The sequence below is a fragment of the Strix aluco genome, chromosome 6, assembly GCF_031877795.1.
Source record: "Strix aluco isolate bStrAlu1 chromosome 6, bStrAlu1.hap1, whole genome shotgun sequence".
NCBI lineage: Eukaryota > Metazoa > Chordata > Aves > Strigiformes > Strigidae > Strix > Strix aluco.
Genome location: NC_133936.1, coordinates 7,382,583 through 7,398,878, shown reverse-complemented (window position 1 = coordinate 7,398,878; position 16,296 = coordinate 7,382,583). Strand labels below are relative to the sequence as shown.

The 16,296-nt window shown below is 45.3% G+C and overlaps 1 protein-coding gene across 2 annotated transcripts; it reads left to right on the top strand.

Moving 5' to 3' along the window:
- The first annotated feature begins 1,053 nt into the window (after nucleotides 1-1,053).
- LOC141925069 (carnosine N-methyltransferase 2) lies at nucleotides 1,054-15,355 on the top strand. Of its 2 annotated transcripts, XM_074828554.1 has the most exons (9): nucleotides 1,054-1,197; nucleotides 2,590-2,910; nucleotides 5,234-5,295; nucleotides 6,765-6,903; nucleotides 8,566-8,618; nucleotides 11,736-11,843; nucleotides 11,938-12,068; nucleotides 13,090-13,183; nucleotides 14,207-15,355. In XM_074828554.1, the coding sequence occupies exons 2-9, from the start codon at nucleotides 2,885-2,887 to the stop codon at nucleotides 14,560-14,562; spliced, it is 969 nt and encodes a 322-aa protein (XP_074684655.1). In that variant the 5' UTR covers nucleotides 1,054-1,197; nucleotides 2,590-2,884; the 3' UTR covers nucleotides 14,563-15,355. The 2 variants fall into 2 exon arrangements, with proteins under 2 accessions (XP_074684655.1, XP_074684656.1); XM_074828555.1 differs by lacking the exon at nucleotides 5,234-5,295.
- The last annotated feature ends 941 nt before the right edge of the window (nucleotides 15,356-16,296 follow it).

The window sequence follows — 16,296 nt, the reverse complement described above, 5'->3', positions numbered from 1 at the left end:
ACTGTATACACATATAAAAAACGAATACTGGTGCTTGAACTCCAAGATCTACTGCTGCCCAGGAGCTGTTAAATATTTAATAGAATTAATGCATAACAAAATTTCTTCCTTTAATGAGAAATCTTGTCTTTAACTATCAGGAAAATGCGTGCTACAAAATTGCTGATTATCTTCCTCTCTATCAGAATGTGCCTAATGCAGAATAACATGTTTGCACCAAATATTTTACTTAGAAGAGTGACTGGTTATACTGGTGGTTATAAACTGCTGGTTATACCTTAGAAGTTTTTTCTAGGAAACTGAAAATATCTAGCTGATGAAAACATTGTCATTAAAAAAGGAAACACTGCTGCAGAAGTAAGGAGCTCTGCTCACAAGAAAATCAGCATTAAAGTACTTGGGCCTTAATCAGTTGTTGAAGGTGAAGCTGGGAGGATCTCAAAAAATAAACTAGTAATGCCATAAGGAACTCTGTGAAAATGTGAAGGACTTTCCTGACATTCATCAGCCTAAAAGCTGGCCACTATTTAGAAGTTAAATTCATTGAAGTTTGCTTTCCAAACACCCAGACTTTCCTGCCTGAAAGCACAGGTCTAAGGCTTGTTGTGGTGGGCTGACAGAGATGGAGCATTGAGGGGGCTTGGTGCTGTGGGCGATACCAGCCTCGGGCAGGCTCGCCTGTGGGAAAAGTGAATGATCTATTTCTGCAGGGTCAGCCCAAAACTGACCTCCACAGCTGCAGCATGTGGGGAAAAACACTGTTGCTTTGTTTTTCTCTCGTTGCAGCCTGGCTCTAGCTTTAGCCATCATCTCACTGATCAAAAAACACAGCTTTTTCAATTTGTACGAAAAACACAGTTTAGAGCGGATTTAGTCACGAGCTTGCCAGAACAACCAAAAGCACAACGTGCAGAGGGTACATCCTCCAAAGCCACCCTGCCGCCAATTCCTGCTGGCACAGGCAGCTGCCCACAATGTGCCGTTGTTTCCAGCACTGGGGGAACAAAGGCTGTTGTTGTAGGCTAATGCCAGCTCAGTTGTGGCATGCGCCTATGTGGGCTGTTGGAACCAGAGCAGAGGACACTGAGGGGGCTGGGGAGAGGTGTCTGCCTGCAGTGGATGTACAGGGAAGTTTCCAAGGGCTGTGCAGCTCCTGGATGCTGGAGGTTTCTCTGTAGCTCCTGTTGCTCTGGGGAGGTAAGACTTTCTGTTGGGACCTGCTGGGTGTCCATCCCTCAAGGTGGCATGGTGGGGTGGGGGGGGTGCCTGGGCCAGAGCAGGTGGTGTGGTGGAGCTGGAATGAGGTGGAGGTGACTGGGGGACATGAGGGAGCTACGGCTGCAGCATGTGGGGCTCGGCTGAGAAACGCCAGGTGCCATCCACCGCTGCGTGCTTGGTGTCTGCGGGGCTGGCATCGCTGGTGGGAATGGTGAGGGGTGGAAATGGCTGATGTAAAATCACTGCCTGGGTGGTCAAACAGCATCAGGAGCCAAATCTGCATTTTAGAGCTAGCAAAAAGGTTCTGGTCTTTCCTCACCTTTGGTTTGAATATTTTGGTTGAGAGCAGCAATGTGGCCATTTCTAGCTTAACATGCTGCTGCAGACCTGCATTGGGGTGGAGATAAATCCACTTGGAAACCAAATCTAGGATAAACCAAGACAGGTCACTTGATGGTGAAGCTTCCCCACCTGAGAGTGTGATCCCTGGCCTCAGTAAGCAGTGTGGGGCAGGCAGTGTTTTGAGGAAGGGATCTCAGCAAGGGAGGAGGTTTTATTTGTCATCTGCTAAATCTGTTGTGTCCGTTCCCTTCAAGGAATGGGAAGGGAGAGGATCCTAATGCTGTGCTTTCCACCAGCAGACCTCACGTGGCCATATAAAGTCTCTAAATCCTTTCTTTTTTACCTTTGTGTTGTTAGATTTTAGTCAAAAGGAGCATCAGTCTTGTGGATGCTGTAGTTCTTGGTAGGAGAAAAGGCAAAAATCAGGTGCAGGGAGCACCCAAGATTTCCTATATTTGTAATAGCTGCTGCTATTACTCCCACTCTGGGTGATTGCCAGCCACCTCCAGCTTGGTCAGCTCTCCCCCAAAAATGTTTTCTTGCTTTCTAATCCCTGAGGTTTAGCAAGCAGAGTGGGAGCAGACTGGGCTCCCTGTCCCCCGCCCCGGTTGCCCATCCCCCTCACAGGGCAGGGACAGTGGGGTGCCGGGATGCCCTTGAGGCTGCAGTGTCCGCTGGCAGGTACCGCTGTTATGCCCCATTTTCCCCTGAATCAGAGAAGTCAAAATCATTTGCTGAGGTCGCTGGACAGCCAGCAAGACCCTATTCTCTCTGGAGAAAGTGGGGATCTCCCAGTGAATCCCCGTCTGTCCCTCAGGTAGCAGCATGGCAAGGATGCAGGAAAGCAGCTCTTCCCATTCGGGCCAGCGAGCACGGAGGAGAGGCAGGGTTCAAAGCAGATTAAAAAGCAGATGGAAATGGCCCCCGCGTCTGCCTGGTGCTGACATCCCTCTGCCACTTCCACTCAGGTTTTAAAGGTTTGAAAGTCTCCATCTGACCCTTTCTTTTTTTCCCTCCCCTTGAAAACAGCACAGCTCCCTTGCGATGAGGACAGCCCTGCAGACGTCAGGCCTTGTGCATCGCCCAACCCGGCCCCTCTCTTCTTGCCGTGGGGGCTCGGGTTTCCCTTTCTCGCTCCCGTGACGCTGCCTGTCCCGACAGGTGCTGCAGCCACACGCCGGGGTCACCGCCAGCCTTGCGCTGAGCTGAGCGGCTGGTGAGGAGCGGGGCAGCGAGTGGACATGTTAACATAGGGGCCAGGCACCTGGCTAACTCCCAGCCACTTGCCCAACTGCCGTGTCCCGGCACAGCACCTGCCCTGACCATGGACCTGACCCCGGAGATGAAGAGGTACGTGGGTGCTGGAAGGGAGTGAGGGTGAGCGTTTCCCCACCATCCGGCTGGGAGGCAGAGCCAGCCCCACTGTCCCTGTGTCACAGATGGATGTGTGTAAGGTGGGAGTGACAACAGATGTGCCCATGTCCTGGGCGGGATTGGGGACTAAGCTAGCTTTTGTGAGGAGACCTTTAGCTCCTTAGCAACCTAAGTTTAAGTGTAATGAAATTATGAATCATAGAGATGTTCTTGCAAATTTTGTTGCTAGAAACATCTTGAATTTAATGATTTTTTCAACTTGAAGGTGCTGCATCACCTAAAGTGACTGTGAAATCCTTCTGTGCCCTGTGCCTGCAGTCTGTAATGCAACTGGCTCAGTTCATGGAGGGAAAGAGGTCTAACCTGGCTAACAGCGAGCTCCAACTTAGCCAGGAACCATGGCAGGACCAGCTGCCCACAAGCATCCCGCTTCCTGGCAGTCACTGCTTCGGTCCTGCTGTTGGGTACCGGGGTCCTGGGATGGGCAGCACCAACGCAAAGTATTGCACTTAGTTTTCAGATCTGGGCTAGATTTAAAGCCAGATTTTAGAGGAAGTCCATTTTTTCCTAGCAATAACTAAGCCTGTTTCACCTTCCCAGCAACAAGTGTTAATCAATCTTAGAAACTCTGCCTGGGGAGAAATAGCAAAAGTCTTGGTGGAAGAGTTATCTTGGCATCATCCATCCTGGTGAATACTTGGGCGGCAGTCTGTCCAGGTCACCTGGCAGGTCTCCTGGGATGGCTGGAAACATTTGACCGGTCAGAAATGGAGTTCATGTCCTGGGACCCCAAGAGCTGCTCCTCTCTGAGCAGGGGAAGTCATGCTACCCCTCAGCATTTTAGTGAGAGATTTATTCTGAAAACCATCTTGCTCGGTTCAGCCAGCTGAGAGGACAAAATAGTCCTCTGTTTTGTCAGGCAGAGATGGAAGAGGTCAGAGGGTTGAGTGGAAATTGAAGGGACTAGCCTGCAGCCAAGTTGGAGCTTATGGAAGTGGGCTGAGTTCAGGCTTGTTACTGCTGACCTGTGATGTCTTTTCTGAGGAGAAGCAAGGTCAAGGTGGTGGAACTGAGACCTTTGATGTACTTCATGGGAGCCAGGTACATGACTTTGGCAGTGAACTCAGATGAAATCAACTCATCTTGCAGGACTCTGGCAGTTCCCCAGCATCTCCAAGACTTCTGAGACATCTTACTCTTTCCTTGCCTTCATCAACCAAAATGGTGCATTATTAACACATGGCCACTTCCTTGCTACCTGCTAGTGCAGTCATTACGTATTTGTATCTCGAAGTCCCACTACAAGACTCCCTTCTTTCTTTTCCACCTCCTGTCTTGTTTCTTATTCACACAGGAGTTTTTTCCCTGGCAGAGGGTACTCAGAGGTTGCTTACTGCTATTGCAGGCTGCTTGTCATGAAGCACTTTCTAACAGAAAAGCTTTGGGAGCAGCAACATGTCTAAACCCAGGTTATACAGGTATATCATCCCTAAGTCTTGCTGTGCATATCAATACAGAAATGCGGTTACCCACATGATTATTCACCTTGCATAGATAGCCTTACCCCAACACTTTATTTGCAGAAGTGAGGTCCTTGCTCCAATTTAATTTCCTCCCTTCCTTTTGCTAGTGGCACCTCACCCCCATTTTATAGATGAGGCACATTGTCAAAGAAAAGTGAAGATGTGGCTTCATTGCTGGAAGTCTTCACCAAAAAAACCCTAAACTAAGAATGAAAACATGTGACTGAATGAAAACATTTATGGTCAAATGACGTTTTTGTCTTTTGCCCTTTGAGTTCTCTACCTTCTACATGTTACCCAATGTAACATTTGCAGACAGAAAAATCTGAAGTTTAAAAAAAGCAAAGCAAAAAGGTCCCTGAAACATTGGGCCAAGCAGATCTTTTAGCACTACAGATGCTGAAGCTCACTAGAGCCTTTTCCTAATTCCACTGCTATTTCTCCTACTCCATTCATGATTAAAGCTTTCACAGAGTGTGTAATATCAGTCAGTCCAATGCCTTCCACTGTACCGACTGGTTAACAATTCTTCAGAGGTAGGAAGGACTTCCACAACACATCTCAGCCAAGTGCTGGTGCAGGTGGCCTGTCCGTTGCAGATGCTTATGGGTGATCAGTTAACCAAGAAGTTTTGACTTTCTTTAGTCTAGTAAAAGATAACAAATAACATTGATTATCAGGCAAGGAAAATTTGTCCTGGAGCATCTTCCTTTTGTTCTGCTTCAACAAAGTGTACAGGTTCTTCAAATAACTGAAGTGCTATACTTTCCTTACAGGAATAGGTTCCCCAGCATGAACTTTGAAGCAGAGATTCTGACAGCTCCACACGATAATTCAGGTATTTGGGAGAAAAGGAAAAAAAAGGAGATTAAAGTAAAATGCCCACTTGGCTTGCTATCACTACAAACATATTTCAATTCTTTTGGAGTTAGAGATTGTTTGGAAAAAAAAAAAAAAAAAAAAAAAAGAAGCAGGATGCTAAACTGACCGCAATTCAGGTGATTTCAGGTTCATGTTAGGGTATAGTTCAAAGTGTTGAGGATAGATGCTGATATCTAATACCTCTAATATGGCTGGACATAGGGTCTCCATACACACCTACCAAAACCACAGCTGACAATGACGTGTGGTTTTGGAAACAGCACAGGCGTTCAATTTAAGATTGCACAGTCCTGTATGAGACATACATAGTTTTCTTACTAGTGGCAACTAAAAGCAGATGATAAATAAGCAGCTCCTCAATAAGCAAAAATGAGGATGAAGATGTCCTGCTGAGTCCTGTCCTTCATCCTCATTTTGTTTAGGAGGAAAAGCTGATTTTTTCCCTGTTCAATGCTACCTTTCCAATGCTGATCTCACACACTGAGGCTGACACTGTGACTGCCTTCCCACTGCAGCCCTCTGTCTGAGATAGACCCCAGAGCCAGTACTGAGTTTCATGGCATCTTCTCATGAGCCTCAAGTCTTAGTCTTATCGTTTCTCCTCAGACCCAAGCAGTTGCCAGCGCTCGTGTCCTGGCAGCAGCACTGTCATTAAGGTGAGACAGCAAGAAAGCAAGGTTTTTCAATAATTGCTTGCAGCCCCTTGAGTAGCCCTGGGTGTCAGTTCAGAACTAGAAATCTTGGTCTCAGCCACCCACATTTGAGCATCAGCCCATTCAAATGAAATGCTTTTGCTATCAGTTGCCCTCCTGGCCATGAGGTGCAGTTCCCAGCGGTGAATTCACTTTTCTGGCAGTGCATTGCAGTCCCATGCTGGCAAGAGTCAGAAATGAGGTGCACAGGGTTGACTATTTTTGCTTTAGCTGCAGGTGGCAGTTTTTGTGTTGCGTCACCCCTAATAGCAAGAGTACCAACAGCTGGCAACTTCAGTTTCACCATCCAGCACGTGCGCAAGTGATGGCCCCTCCAGGTTTGGACCTGCTGTGTTATTCCCTCCACCTTCTTGCTTTGAGTCTTCCAGAAAAACACTCCAGTTGCCTCCTTTTCTGCAAACCGAGTACCTCATATCTGGCTAAGCATTTTGGAGACATTTTCCTCAGGCTGACCTGTAGTAATGAGGCACTTTACAAATACACTGATGTCAAAGGGCATCTAAGAATAATTTTCAAACTCTGAGTGTGAACAGGTTGGAAAGTGTTCGTATGAGCCCACCTGCATGGACGGCTCCTGGCCATTCGTCCTCCATACCGTCTTCCCAAATCTCTGGCCTCTGTTGGGTTGGGTTGGGTTTCTTCCACGAGGTAAGTGATTTAATCCTTCACTTACCTTGAAACCTCTAACACACAATCGTATTTGTTTCTCAAGAGCTGTATGTGATCCCTTCCATGAGAAGTCTCACAGCTGAGGAGTATGTAGAGGCCTTTAAGTCATTTTTGGATCATTCAACAGAGCACCAGTGCATGGACCAGTTCAACAAGGAAGAAATGCCCAACATCATGGCTGGGTAAGGAGCGCTTCCACCGAGGTGGGAAAGCTAACTGTTATCCTGGGGGGTGAATCTGCATACAAGGGGCAGCAAACATGTTGAAGGATTTTCTGGAGCAAGAATGAACTTTTAATGCTTTTCAGTTTTAAGTCCCTTAATAGCGGCCTTTAGTATATTCTGTTTAATGACTCCAGAATACGTGCTATTTCAGTTAATACACTGTGCTGCCTCTCAGCTTATGTTAAGGAAAGAATCAAGACCTCATTTGCATGTCCGTCTCTTTTCATTAGCTGATTTTCCAAGGATTAAAGGGTTTTTTTTGTTTGTTTGTTTTATTCAAAAGAAAGCTCTCTTATGCTCTCTCCCTGCTTTTGGGACTTCATCACACATCAGTCCAAACAGAAACACATCTCTAATTCTCTGCTAGTGACTAATTCTTGGTTTCCTCAATCCCCTAAGACCTCCTTATTTCTATCCTAAGTCGATTTGCATTGCTTAAGTACCAAATGATAATCAGTTTTGTGAAGTATTAATGTAATATATTAAGCATGGATGACTGCAGATAGTTTTAGAACAGCTTAGATCCAAACCACAAGAAAGTCCTTTCAAGTTTGGGTAATTTTTAAATGTTATAGAAACTGCATTCTCCATTGAGAAAAAAATTTGGCAGGCAAATTTTTATTCTCCAGAGCAGATATATATATATATATAAAGCTATAAAATAATAATTAAAAAAGAATTTCTATTGGGAAATTTTAATTGAAAAATTTACTTATGTGAATTTTAAATGATGCAAAACATTGTGGCTGATTGTGGGTCTGTCAAAGGGTCTTGACCTTCATTCAGGCTAAGGCTCCTTGACTAACTCACACCCTCCAGGATTTACTACTCGTTCCTCTCTTGTTGAGTCATTGCTGTGGTGTCTCCTGAGATTGTGTATGGGAAACTCAATCCCCCTGCACTCTCCATGCCTGAGAGCAGAATAAGGCCATAAAGCATGTCAGAGCAGCGAGGCGCCTCGAGCCTGGGCTCTTCATCCTCGAGCCAGGCCGTTATTAAATATTCTGCTAGGAAACACGTGATTGGGGGTTTTTTTTGGTCTTTTCAAAAGTATTTTTTCTAAGATGAAAATTATTGAAGATTCTAACCTTCCCTCACAATTTCCAACCAAGATTAATGTTGAGAAAAGAGGATTTCCAGTCACCTGGAAAGCCTGATTTTTTACTTTTTCTGGGTATTTATATCCAATATTGGAAAACCAAACTTGTCTCCTGAGAGTGCAGAGGTTTTGCCCTGACTGACCTTGTCCCTGCATCCCCAGCAATGTCCATCCCAGCCAGGCACAGCCCTGCTACCCCAAAGGGAACCTTTCGCCCTGGGATTCCCCAAGGTCTTTTTCCATGGTGCCAGCCATAGCTTGAAGAAAATTCTCTGGCAAAGGATGAGAAACACTATATCCTGATGCCTACTGTACTTTGAAATATGAGCTTGCTAATATGGGGCTGGCTCCCACCATGCAGCTGGTTATAGCTGGGCTCCAAAGGGATGCTCGAATTTCTGTCCCAATTCGTGTGGCAAAACATGAAAATTTCTGGGTCAATGTGGCATCCGAGATATTAGAATTAAAACATGAAGTCGTGTGACATAGTATGGTTAAGTAATGTGTACTTATAATTTCAGTCTCGGCAATGGAAAATCGACTATAAATGTTCTGGGAGTTGGAAGCGGCACAGGTAAGAAGCTTAGCAGCACTGCTAATGCTGGGGGGTGGAGGGTCCCTGTGGGCAGCAGAAAGTGATACTGAAATTTTGAGCAATGAGGATAACTACTCAGGCATTAATAACAGTGTTTCTCATTGAAGCAGAGAAAAGCAAAATGGGGCGTGGAGCTGGGATGAGAGCAAATCTCCCTTCCTTTCTTCCCTGTCTCCCTTCTGAAACGTTGCTGCTCAAATCTTTCCAAGTGAGATGCGTGTGATGAATTTAGCTTAGTCTCTGCCTCTTGATGTCTCTCATCTGACTTTATATGTCTCAAAGCAAGGAGTCCTGCTCCAGGTTAGGTACAAGAGCATCTTCAAACCTCATCAGAGAATTAGAGACATCTGGGAGGTTCGTTCTATCCGAAGTCTTGTCTTAGACTATCTCACTTGAAGAGATCTCTCTTTTTACTTTGCTTTTAGGGATCCCACCAAAGCTGGGCAATGCTCTGCTCCAGGTGGTGCAAAATCAGCTGGACACAACCATTAGCATGGGGCTGCATCAGCTTTTTCAAGATGTGCTTCTGTGTTACTACTGTGTTTTTATCCAGTGATAAGTAGGGCTTAACTGCAAATGATGTTTCCCTGCAGAGAGAAACCCATCTTTTGGAAAAATAGCTTTAAAGCTGTTGTAAATGCATTTGTGTTTTAAAAAAAAAAAAAAGAGTGGTCCAGCTTTGCTCTTAGGGAAACTGGGAGAAAATAAAAAGTAGAGAAAAGAAGTGACAGTTTGATTTGTCAGAGTTTGCTTTTGCTTTAAAAAGTATTTTCAGCTGAATTTTAAGTGTTAATACTTTCAAATGAAGGTATTTTTCTCAATATTTTTGGCTTGTTTTCCTGACTAAGAGAAAAACAGCATTGAACTGTTTTCCCCAGTTGGGAATATGTTGGAGCATATGAGAAAGCAAGCAGGAAGAAATAATTCAGTTCTCAATTACACTCTATTTTCATTAAGTAATATAAAACCGAAATTCTGAGTCCAAGAAAACACAAGGGAAAAATGAACTTTTTGCACTGTCCTCATTTTTCCTTATTTCCCCTTCAGAAGTTGTTTTAATGGAAAAGTAAAAACTCTAAAATTTCCTGCGTAACTGCCCCTCACAGGTGATGGGACAGGGGTACAGACTCACCCCCCCTCAGCTTGTCCATGCTGCAAGAGCTGAACTTCTGCAGCTGGGCAGGGGAATGAGCTAGGATGGCACTGAGCAAAAGGTTATAGCTGATCCCTGACCTTTCCAGGCTTGGACTCTGATTTCACAGAGCCCCCAGAATTAGTTTAGTTGACAAAAATATTAATGGGGTTAGTGACCGACTCCACATCCTAAAAGACTGTTGACCTGCCCAGATCACGTTTTCTCATTCACCCCATGTTTTCCCGTGGCTGGTTTAACTATCTCAGCTGTGACCTCACAGAGTGCCAGCACGGGCTGCTCTTTGCAGAGGGGTTTCGCTCCTGTTTCAGCCTCACTGTGATTATGCTGAAGGGTTCTTGCTGGCAGGGCAAGCTGGAGCAGAGAAATTCCTGCTCTGAAACATTGTATTATACCTGTTTACTTTACTTGTTTTTGCAGACACCCCAGTTGAGGATGTTATTACCTGCTCTTGCAAAGACTGAATTAAGGCATTTTACAGAGATGGAGTAAAAAAAAAAAACAACCAAACAGCTTTTAAAATACTCATCTGCTGTGGAGATACCCATTTGTCACCATCAGTGGCTCCAGGGCATGGGACAGCAATGCTCTGCCTCCTGCTTGCCCTGAGCCTGTGGGGATCCCACGTCAGCACCTATAATTGCTGGTGCTCCCCACCCCAAGCACATGCTAACTGGCATTTAGGACTGTCTAAAATGATTCAGCTGCTTGCTATAGGGATATTCCTTCCTGTCAGCAGTATTGGTCCATGCACCCACCTTCAATGGATGCAGCTGCAGCCTCTTTCCTTGTGGCTTTGGCCAGGCCTGCACCACTGCCACTGCATTCCTCAGGGGTCTTGCATATTTTTCTCCAATTTCAAAAGACATATCCTTCATTGGACGTTCCTATAGTGCTGGCATGGCTGATATTTCCCTCCTTAAATTCTATTTACTGCAACACCTGCCAAAGATGACAACTTTTCTCATAGCTGGTACAATCAGCTGAAAGGCTAGGAAAGATGCAGTATCTCATATCAAGCCCTCCGTGTGTGACATTTGCAAGGGCAGGACTATTTTTAGGCCCCACCATCAGCTACAGTCAGGATTCTTGCAGAGGTCCACTCAAGGTGGTAACCTCTGCTGTTTATGTCCATAGTCCCAGATGAACCAGATGGACTTTGTACAGTTGGTGTATCGTGGCCATTCTGGGAGAAAACAAGAGTGACCTGCATCACCTCAAAGAGGCTGGAAACTTCCTAGAATGGAAGGACAGACTGCCACTACTCCTCCAGAGCTTAGACAGCAACAGAGAAGCACCAATAACTAAATTTGCAGGGCACCTACACACAGATATGTGAGTGTCTATTTGCAACTCCAAGATAACAACTAGTTAGTCAATGCCCAGCACTGAGATCATGTGACTGGTCCCCAAAGAGGGAAGACCCAAGGTGCTGCATGTGAACACGTCTTTCCTCTTGCCATGCAGGTCGCTGGGTCTCCAAGCTATGTCACACCAGCAGCAGAGCTGCCATCACCTCCCTGGGGTGGTGCCGAAGGCACAGATCACCCCATGCCACACTGAAGTTGTACAGTTGTGCTGACTCTCTCCTTGCCCCCATTCAAACTTTGCATTTTTGTTGAAAACTAATACTTCATAGGTTTGGTTTTTTTTAACATTGATCTTTGATTATTTTGTCCTGCCTGTTCTGTCACCCGGAGTATTGCCATTAGCAGGTTTCTGCACTGGTGCTTAGCCCCTCCTTGTTCTTAGTCTTATCTGCAAATATATGTTACCTCAAGCAGTAAGATATCATATGGTAAGGCTGGATTAGATGCCACTATGCAAACTGCAAGTTAGAGAGTGCCTCACTTCTTCCTGGCAGTAGGGGTGACAGGTGCACCGGCATCCTTTCACCACATTTATGTACTTTTTAAAGTAAAGCTTTTGTGTTTATTCAATAGGTGAGCAGGATTTGAAAATGATCAGGATACTGCAGGCTGCGCACCCAGGGGTCCTTATTGACAATGAAATCATAGAGCCCAACCCACAGCATGTGGCAGCTTACAAAGGTAAAGCTATACCTACCTGAGGACTGTCAATTTGAGTGATGAGTTTTTCTGCTGTTTTGTGAAATTCATTTTTTTCTTCTACATTTTAAAACAGAGTTGGTGAATCAAGCTCCAGACCTGCAGAACGTCTCTTTTATTTGGCATCAGCTCACTTCCTCACAGTACGAACAACAGATGAAAGAGAAAGGTGCACATAAGAAATTCGACTTCATCCATATGATCCAGGTAATGTAGTATTGCTTTAATATAGGAGTATTAGCTTTAACTATTCCCTTCATTTCTGCTGTATGCATGAAGTTAGGGGGACCAGAGCTAGAGCTTAGCACAGTTCTCCCATGAGTAATAACTTCTGTAGCAGCTCTACAAACACCTACCTCATTCCTTATCCACCCTGGTTTTGGTCTCTGGTTTGTACTGGTTTAACTGTGTATGGTGGGTAATAAAACAGGAGGAGTCTCAGGCTGTCACACATCACACGGAGACCAACAATTATGCTTTGCTGCTGCAAAAAAACCTTGAATTTTTTTCCTTATCAGTTTGGATGGCACCGAAGGGAAAGGTTAGTGTAGGAACACCTGTGTCAGGTTTTGGGTCAGAAATTATGCTGCTGTGTCTCTGATACTGATGACACTGATGTTGTATGTGCCAATTATTTTTTGTAAAAAATCTGTTATTTTCTCACTTTAGTGGCTTTTATTTCATTTGCCTTTTATTTCATTTTGCTTTCATTTCATAAGAGCTGAATTCACAACCAGAAAGTGCTTCAGGGGGTTGACAGCTGGGTCAAGGACTAAGTTACAAGTCCCAGGGACAGCCTTTGAGATGAGCCTTGCTTTGTCTTAGTGCAAATTCCTCAGTGTCTGGAAGAGATTCAACCTGCCCATGGCCCAGACACGTCCGAGAAATGCCCCTGGTGATAAGGACCAGCCACAGAAACCAGGCGACTCCCCTCTGCACGTGTTTTCCAACCACATAACCGTGCTGGGCTTGAAGGGCAGCAATGGGCAGGTGGCCAAGGCTGAGCAGAGGGTCCGTGGGTCTGACCCCAGGCTGTTGATGCCAGTGGAGATTTGATGATGCTCTGTCCTATGGGGCATTCCTAAACATGCATTCTGTGTCAGGACAGGCAGGGAAGCAACTGGGAAGTAATTTAAAATAACTGTATAGAGAAAGAGTTTAAGCCTTTGAAGGACCATTGCATTTTGGAAGAGGAAAAATGGCTGTGTGTAACTTTTGTCGTTTCCAGATGCTGTACCGTGTGGAGGATATTCCCAATACTATCAAGTATTTCCACAGTTGCCTCGACCATCATGGTAAACTCCTGATCATAATTTTATCAGGTAAGAAGGGCCTTTTATTTTTTGTTTCTTTGTTGGTGTTTTGAAAGCTTTGAAGTATAAGAACCACAAATATTCATCTTGGGATTTTAGTAGTGTTTATTAATTAAATAAAACAAACGCTGTATTTCATAGGGAACAAGCGATCTTGGGCTTAGCCTCTTGGACCCCAATGTCTGATGGGACTGCATAGGTGTAACCTTCGTACTCTTGCTTCCCTGCTTATGAAGTAGATGAATTGCTCTCTAACTCGTGGAGACCTCCTGCTGTGAAATTACTGGCTAGAGAGCAGTGTCGCTATTAACGAATGAGGGTCAATCCTTCTCCATGGTGAAATGAGCACTGTACAACCTGAGCTCTGGGAGGACCCATCTTTGGGGCTATGCCCACTGCACAGCGATGGTCCAGACCCCAGCAGGACAGCAGGAGCTGCCAAGAGGAAAAAGAGGCACTTACAACATCATCGCACTTATAGAAAAGAAGTGTTTTTTTCCAGTGTACCATTCAAAGATCCACAGCTTGTGGTGCAGTGGACAAAGCACACTTTCCCACGTTTGCCATTAAAACTCCCTTTAACATTGCTGGTAGGCTGTTTCCCTTGCTAGCTGGGACTGGCTTTTCAGGTATGTATTTTTCGATGTATACGTAAAATTGAGGTTCAATGTTTAAAAAAACATCTGTACTAGTCTACCAAGGGGACAGTTAATAGGTAGCATGCATGTGCAGGCTCAGTGTGCTGATATATGTGTGTACTCCTCCTTCTGGGCAAATCTAGTGCTGGAGAATGTGTCCTTGGAGTTTCCTTTAAACTGGAGAGTTTTAGAAGGAAGTCTGAGGTCGATCACAGTTTTACCCCTCTCCAGGCACTGACAATTATAAGTGCACTCAAGGGGAAAGTCCTTCTACTGCTCCTGGCAAAGTCTAGGCCAGCAGAGAAGGAGCATTTCAAAGTCATTTAGTAGTTGCATCACCTGGTGTTTGACTGCCTTGACTTTACAAACATAACCTTCCCTTCTGCTCTGGCAGACAGTAGCGGATGGGCCAGCTTATGGAAGAAGTACAGGCACTGCTTGCCTTCCACCGACAGCGGCCACTACATCACCTCCAACAGCGTCACAGACGTTTTGAAGAGACTGGGTGTTGAATACCATGTTTATGAGTTCCCGTCAGGCTGGGATATCACCGAGTGCTTTATTGAGGGGGATCCGGTTGGAGGCCACATGATGGATTTCCTGACAGGGACAAAAAACTTCCTGGGCACGGCCCCCCCGGGGCTGCGGCAGCGGCTGCAGGAGGCTCTTTGCCAGCCTGAGTGCAGCAGCAAAAAGGATGGGAGGATCATCTTCAGCAACAACTTGAGTATGATTGTGGTTGAATCCTAGAGTATGGACCAACTGCAGAAGACAAGTTAGGGTGGGTATAGGGGTGATGCAGTCACAGAAGGGCATAGCGTAGAAAGAAGGCAACTTGCAGGCAAGAAGGTAAAAAAGTGGGGCTCAGCCACAGCATCCCATTCCCAGTCAGGGTCAGCAGACTGCAACACCAGGGATGAGCTCTTTGTCCCAGTGAGGTCAATGGGGCCAAGATTTCACTTTGGCTATTTAGTCCAACCCTAGGAGAATGTTTTCCAGAAAGTAAAGAGCTCCATCTCACTAAAAACCTACATGGACTTTTTTTTTTTTTTTTTTTTTAATGGTGTGCATCTTGTCTGTGCTTTTGACACTGGGGTTTCCACTTTTCTATATAGCCAGCATGTTTACATACCCAAAGACATGTTTATATGACTAGGCGCTGCTTTGTAGCTGGGAGGAGGCTGCAGCCCCTGTGCTGCCTGCGTACAGACCCACCACTTCCAGCTGTGCCAGGACAAAGCAACGTGTCCCTGCTGCTTTGCACCCAAGTAACGCACCTCCCTGCACCCAGACCTGAGCTGTAAGTTGCTCTGCACTAGGCTATTTCCTACGGATTTTATCAGTGTAGGTATTTACTGCCCTAAACGTCCCAGCATCTCACAATATAGACATGTCTTAAAAATTTATCAGCCTTTTTGTTTGGAGAATTTTTTTGATCCCAGGATGATACTTGCCCTGTGCTCTTTCAGGCAGATATTAATTTTGTTACTTTCTTACTACTGTTTTTCTCCATATAAAATAAAATCAATTTTAAACCAAAAAAGTCACATCTTGTTCTGCATGTGTGGGCTTACAGAAAATAAAGAGCTAAGAGGTTATTTAGTTACATGAAAAAAAAATGCAAAATACCATTTTATGGAAGCATTAAGGGTTTCTTGTAAGTGAGAAGGGAGCCTGAGGACATGGAAGAGCTGGCAGAGAGCTGCAGCTTGTTCTTGTGCTGCAGCCATGGGAGGCAGCTTGGTTCACTTGAAGCGGCATCGCTACAGCACAATAAAACAGCATCTACTTTACTTAAATATAATGTATGTGGTTAAGATGTTAATACAGGTAAACCAAGACTATTTCCACAGGGTCCTGAGTTGTTCAGAGGGTTAAAGGAGGTGCTGCCAGGGCAGCTGGCTGGAAAGGGAGATCCTGCACAGGACACCAGTGGGGTTGGGCACTGCATTTAGGGCCATGGTTCTGTGTAGACCTTGGGCTGGGCACATGGGAGGAAAGGGCCTGAAGTCCCACTGGCTTCATTGCAAATAGAACCCACCTCTATAAATTGATTTTTCCATGCTTAAGCTGGAAAGCACATGCCCTTGTGCACCTGAAGGGGCTCAGGTACCGCTGTCTCATTGACACCTGGTATTGATCTAAAGGCTTGTTCCAGCATCACAAACATGTGGGTTGGCACATTGGCTTGCAAAATATTAGATGTCACTGTCACCCAGAGTCCTGCTGATCCCGCTAAACCTACCCCACCTCACACACCGTCTATCTGCCCGGATGCAGTTACTGCCAGAGGTAACAGCGCTCCCATCTGAAAAGGTAATGTCAGCTCATGAAGTCATTACGGCTCCACTTCGGTTGTTTTTGTTTTTTTCTCTTTTTTCTCTTTGCTTTTTAGTTTTGTTTTGGGTTTTTCATATCTTTTTGAAATGCAGTCATTTCTCCTGCAGATGTTTCCTGTGAAACTACTATAAAGGAAAAAAAGAG

Bases quoted from the DNA above. Each gene is read 5' to 3' on its own strand.
- LOC141925069 (XM_074828554.1), top strand. From the start codon at position 2,885: ATGGACCTGACCCCGGAGATGAAGAG. The intron at 8,619-11,735 runs GTAAGAAGCTTA...TTTATTCAATAG, and splicing joins GGGAGTTGGAAGCGGCACAG to GTGAGCAGGATTTGAAAATG. The intron at 13,184-14,206 runs GTAAGAAGGGCC...CTGCTCTGGCAG, and splicing joins CCTGATCATAATTTTATCAG to ACAGTAGCGGATGGGCCAGC.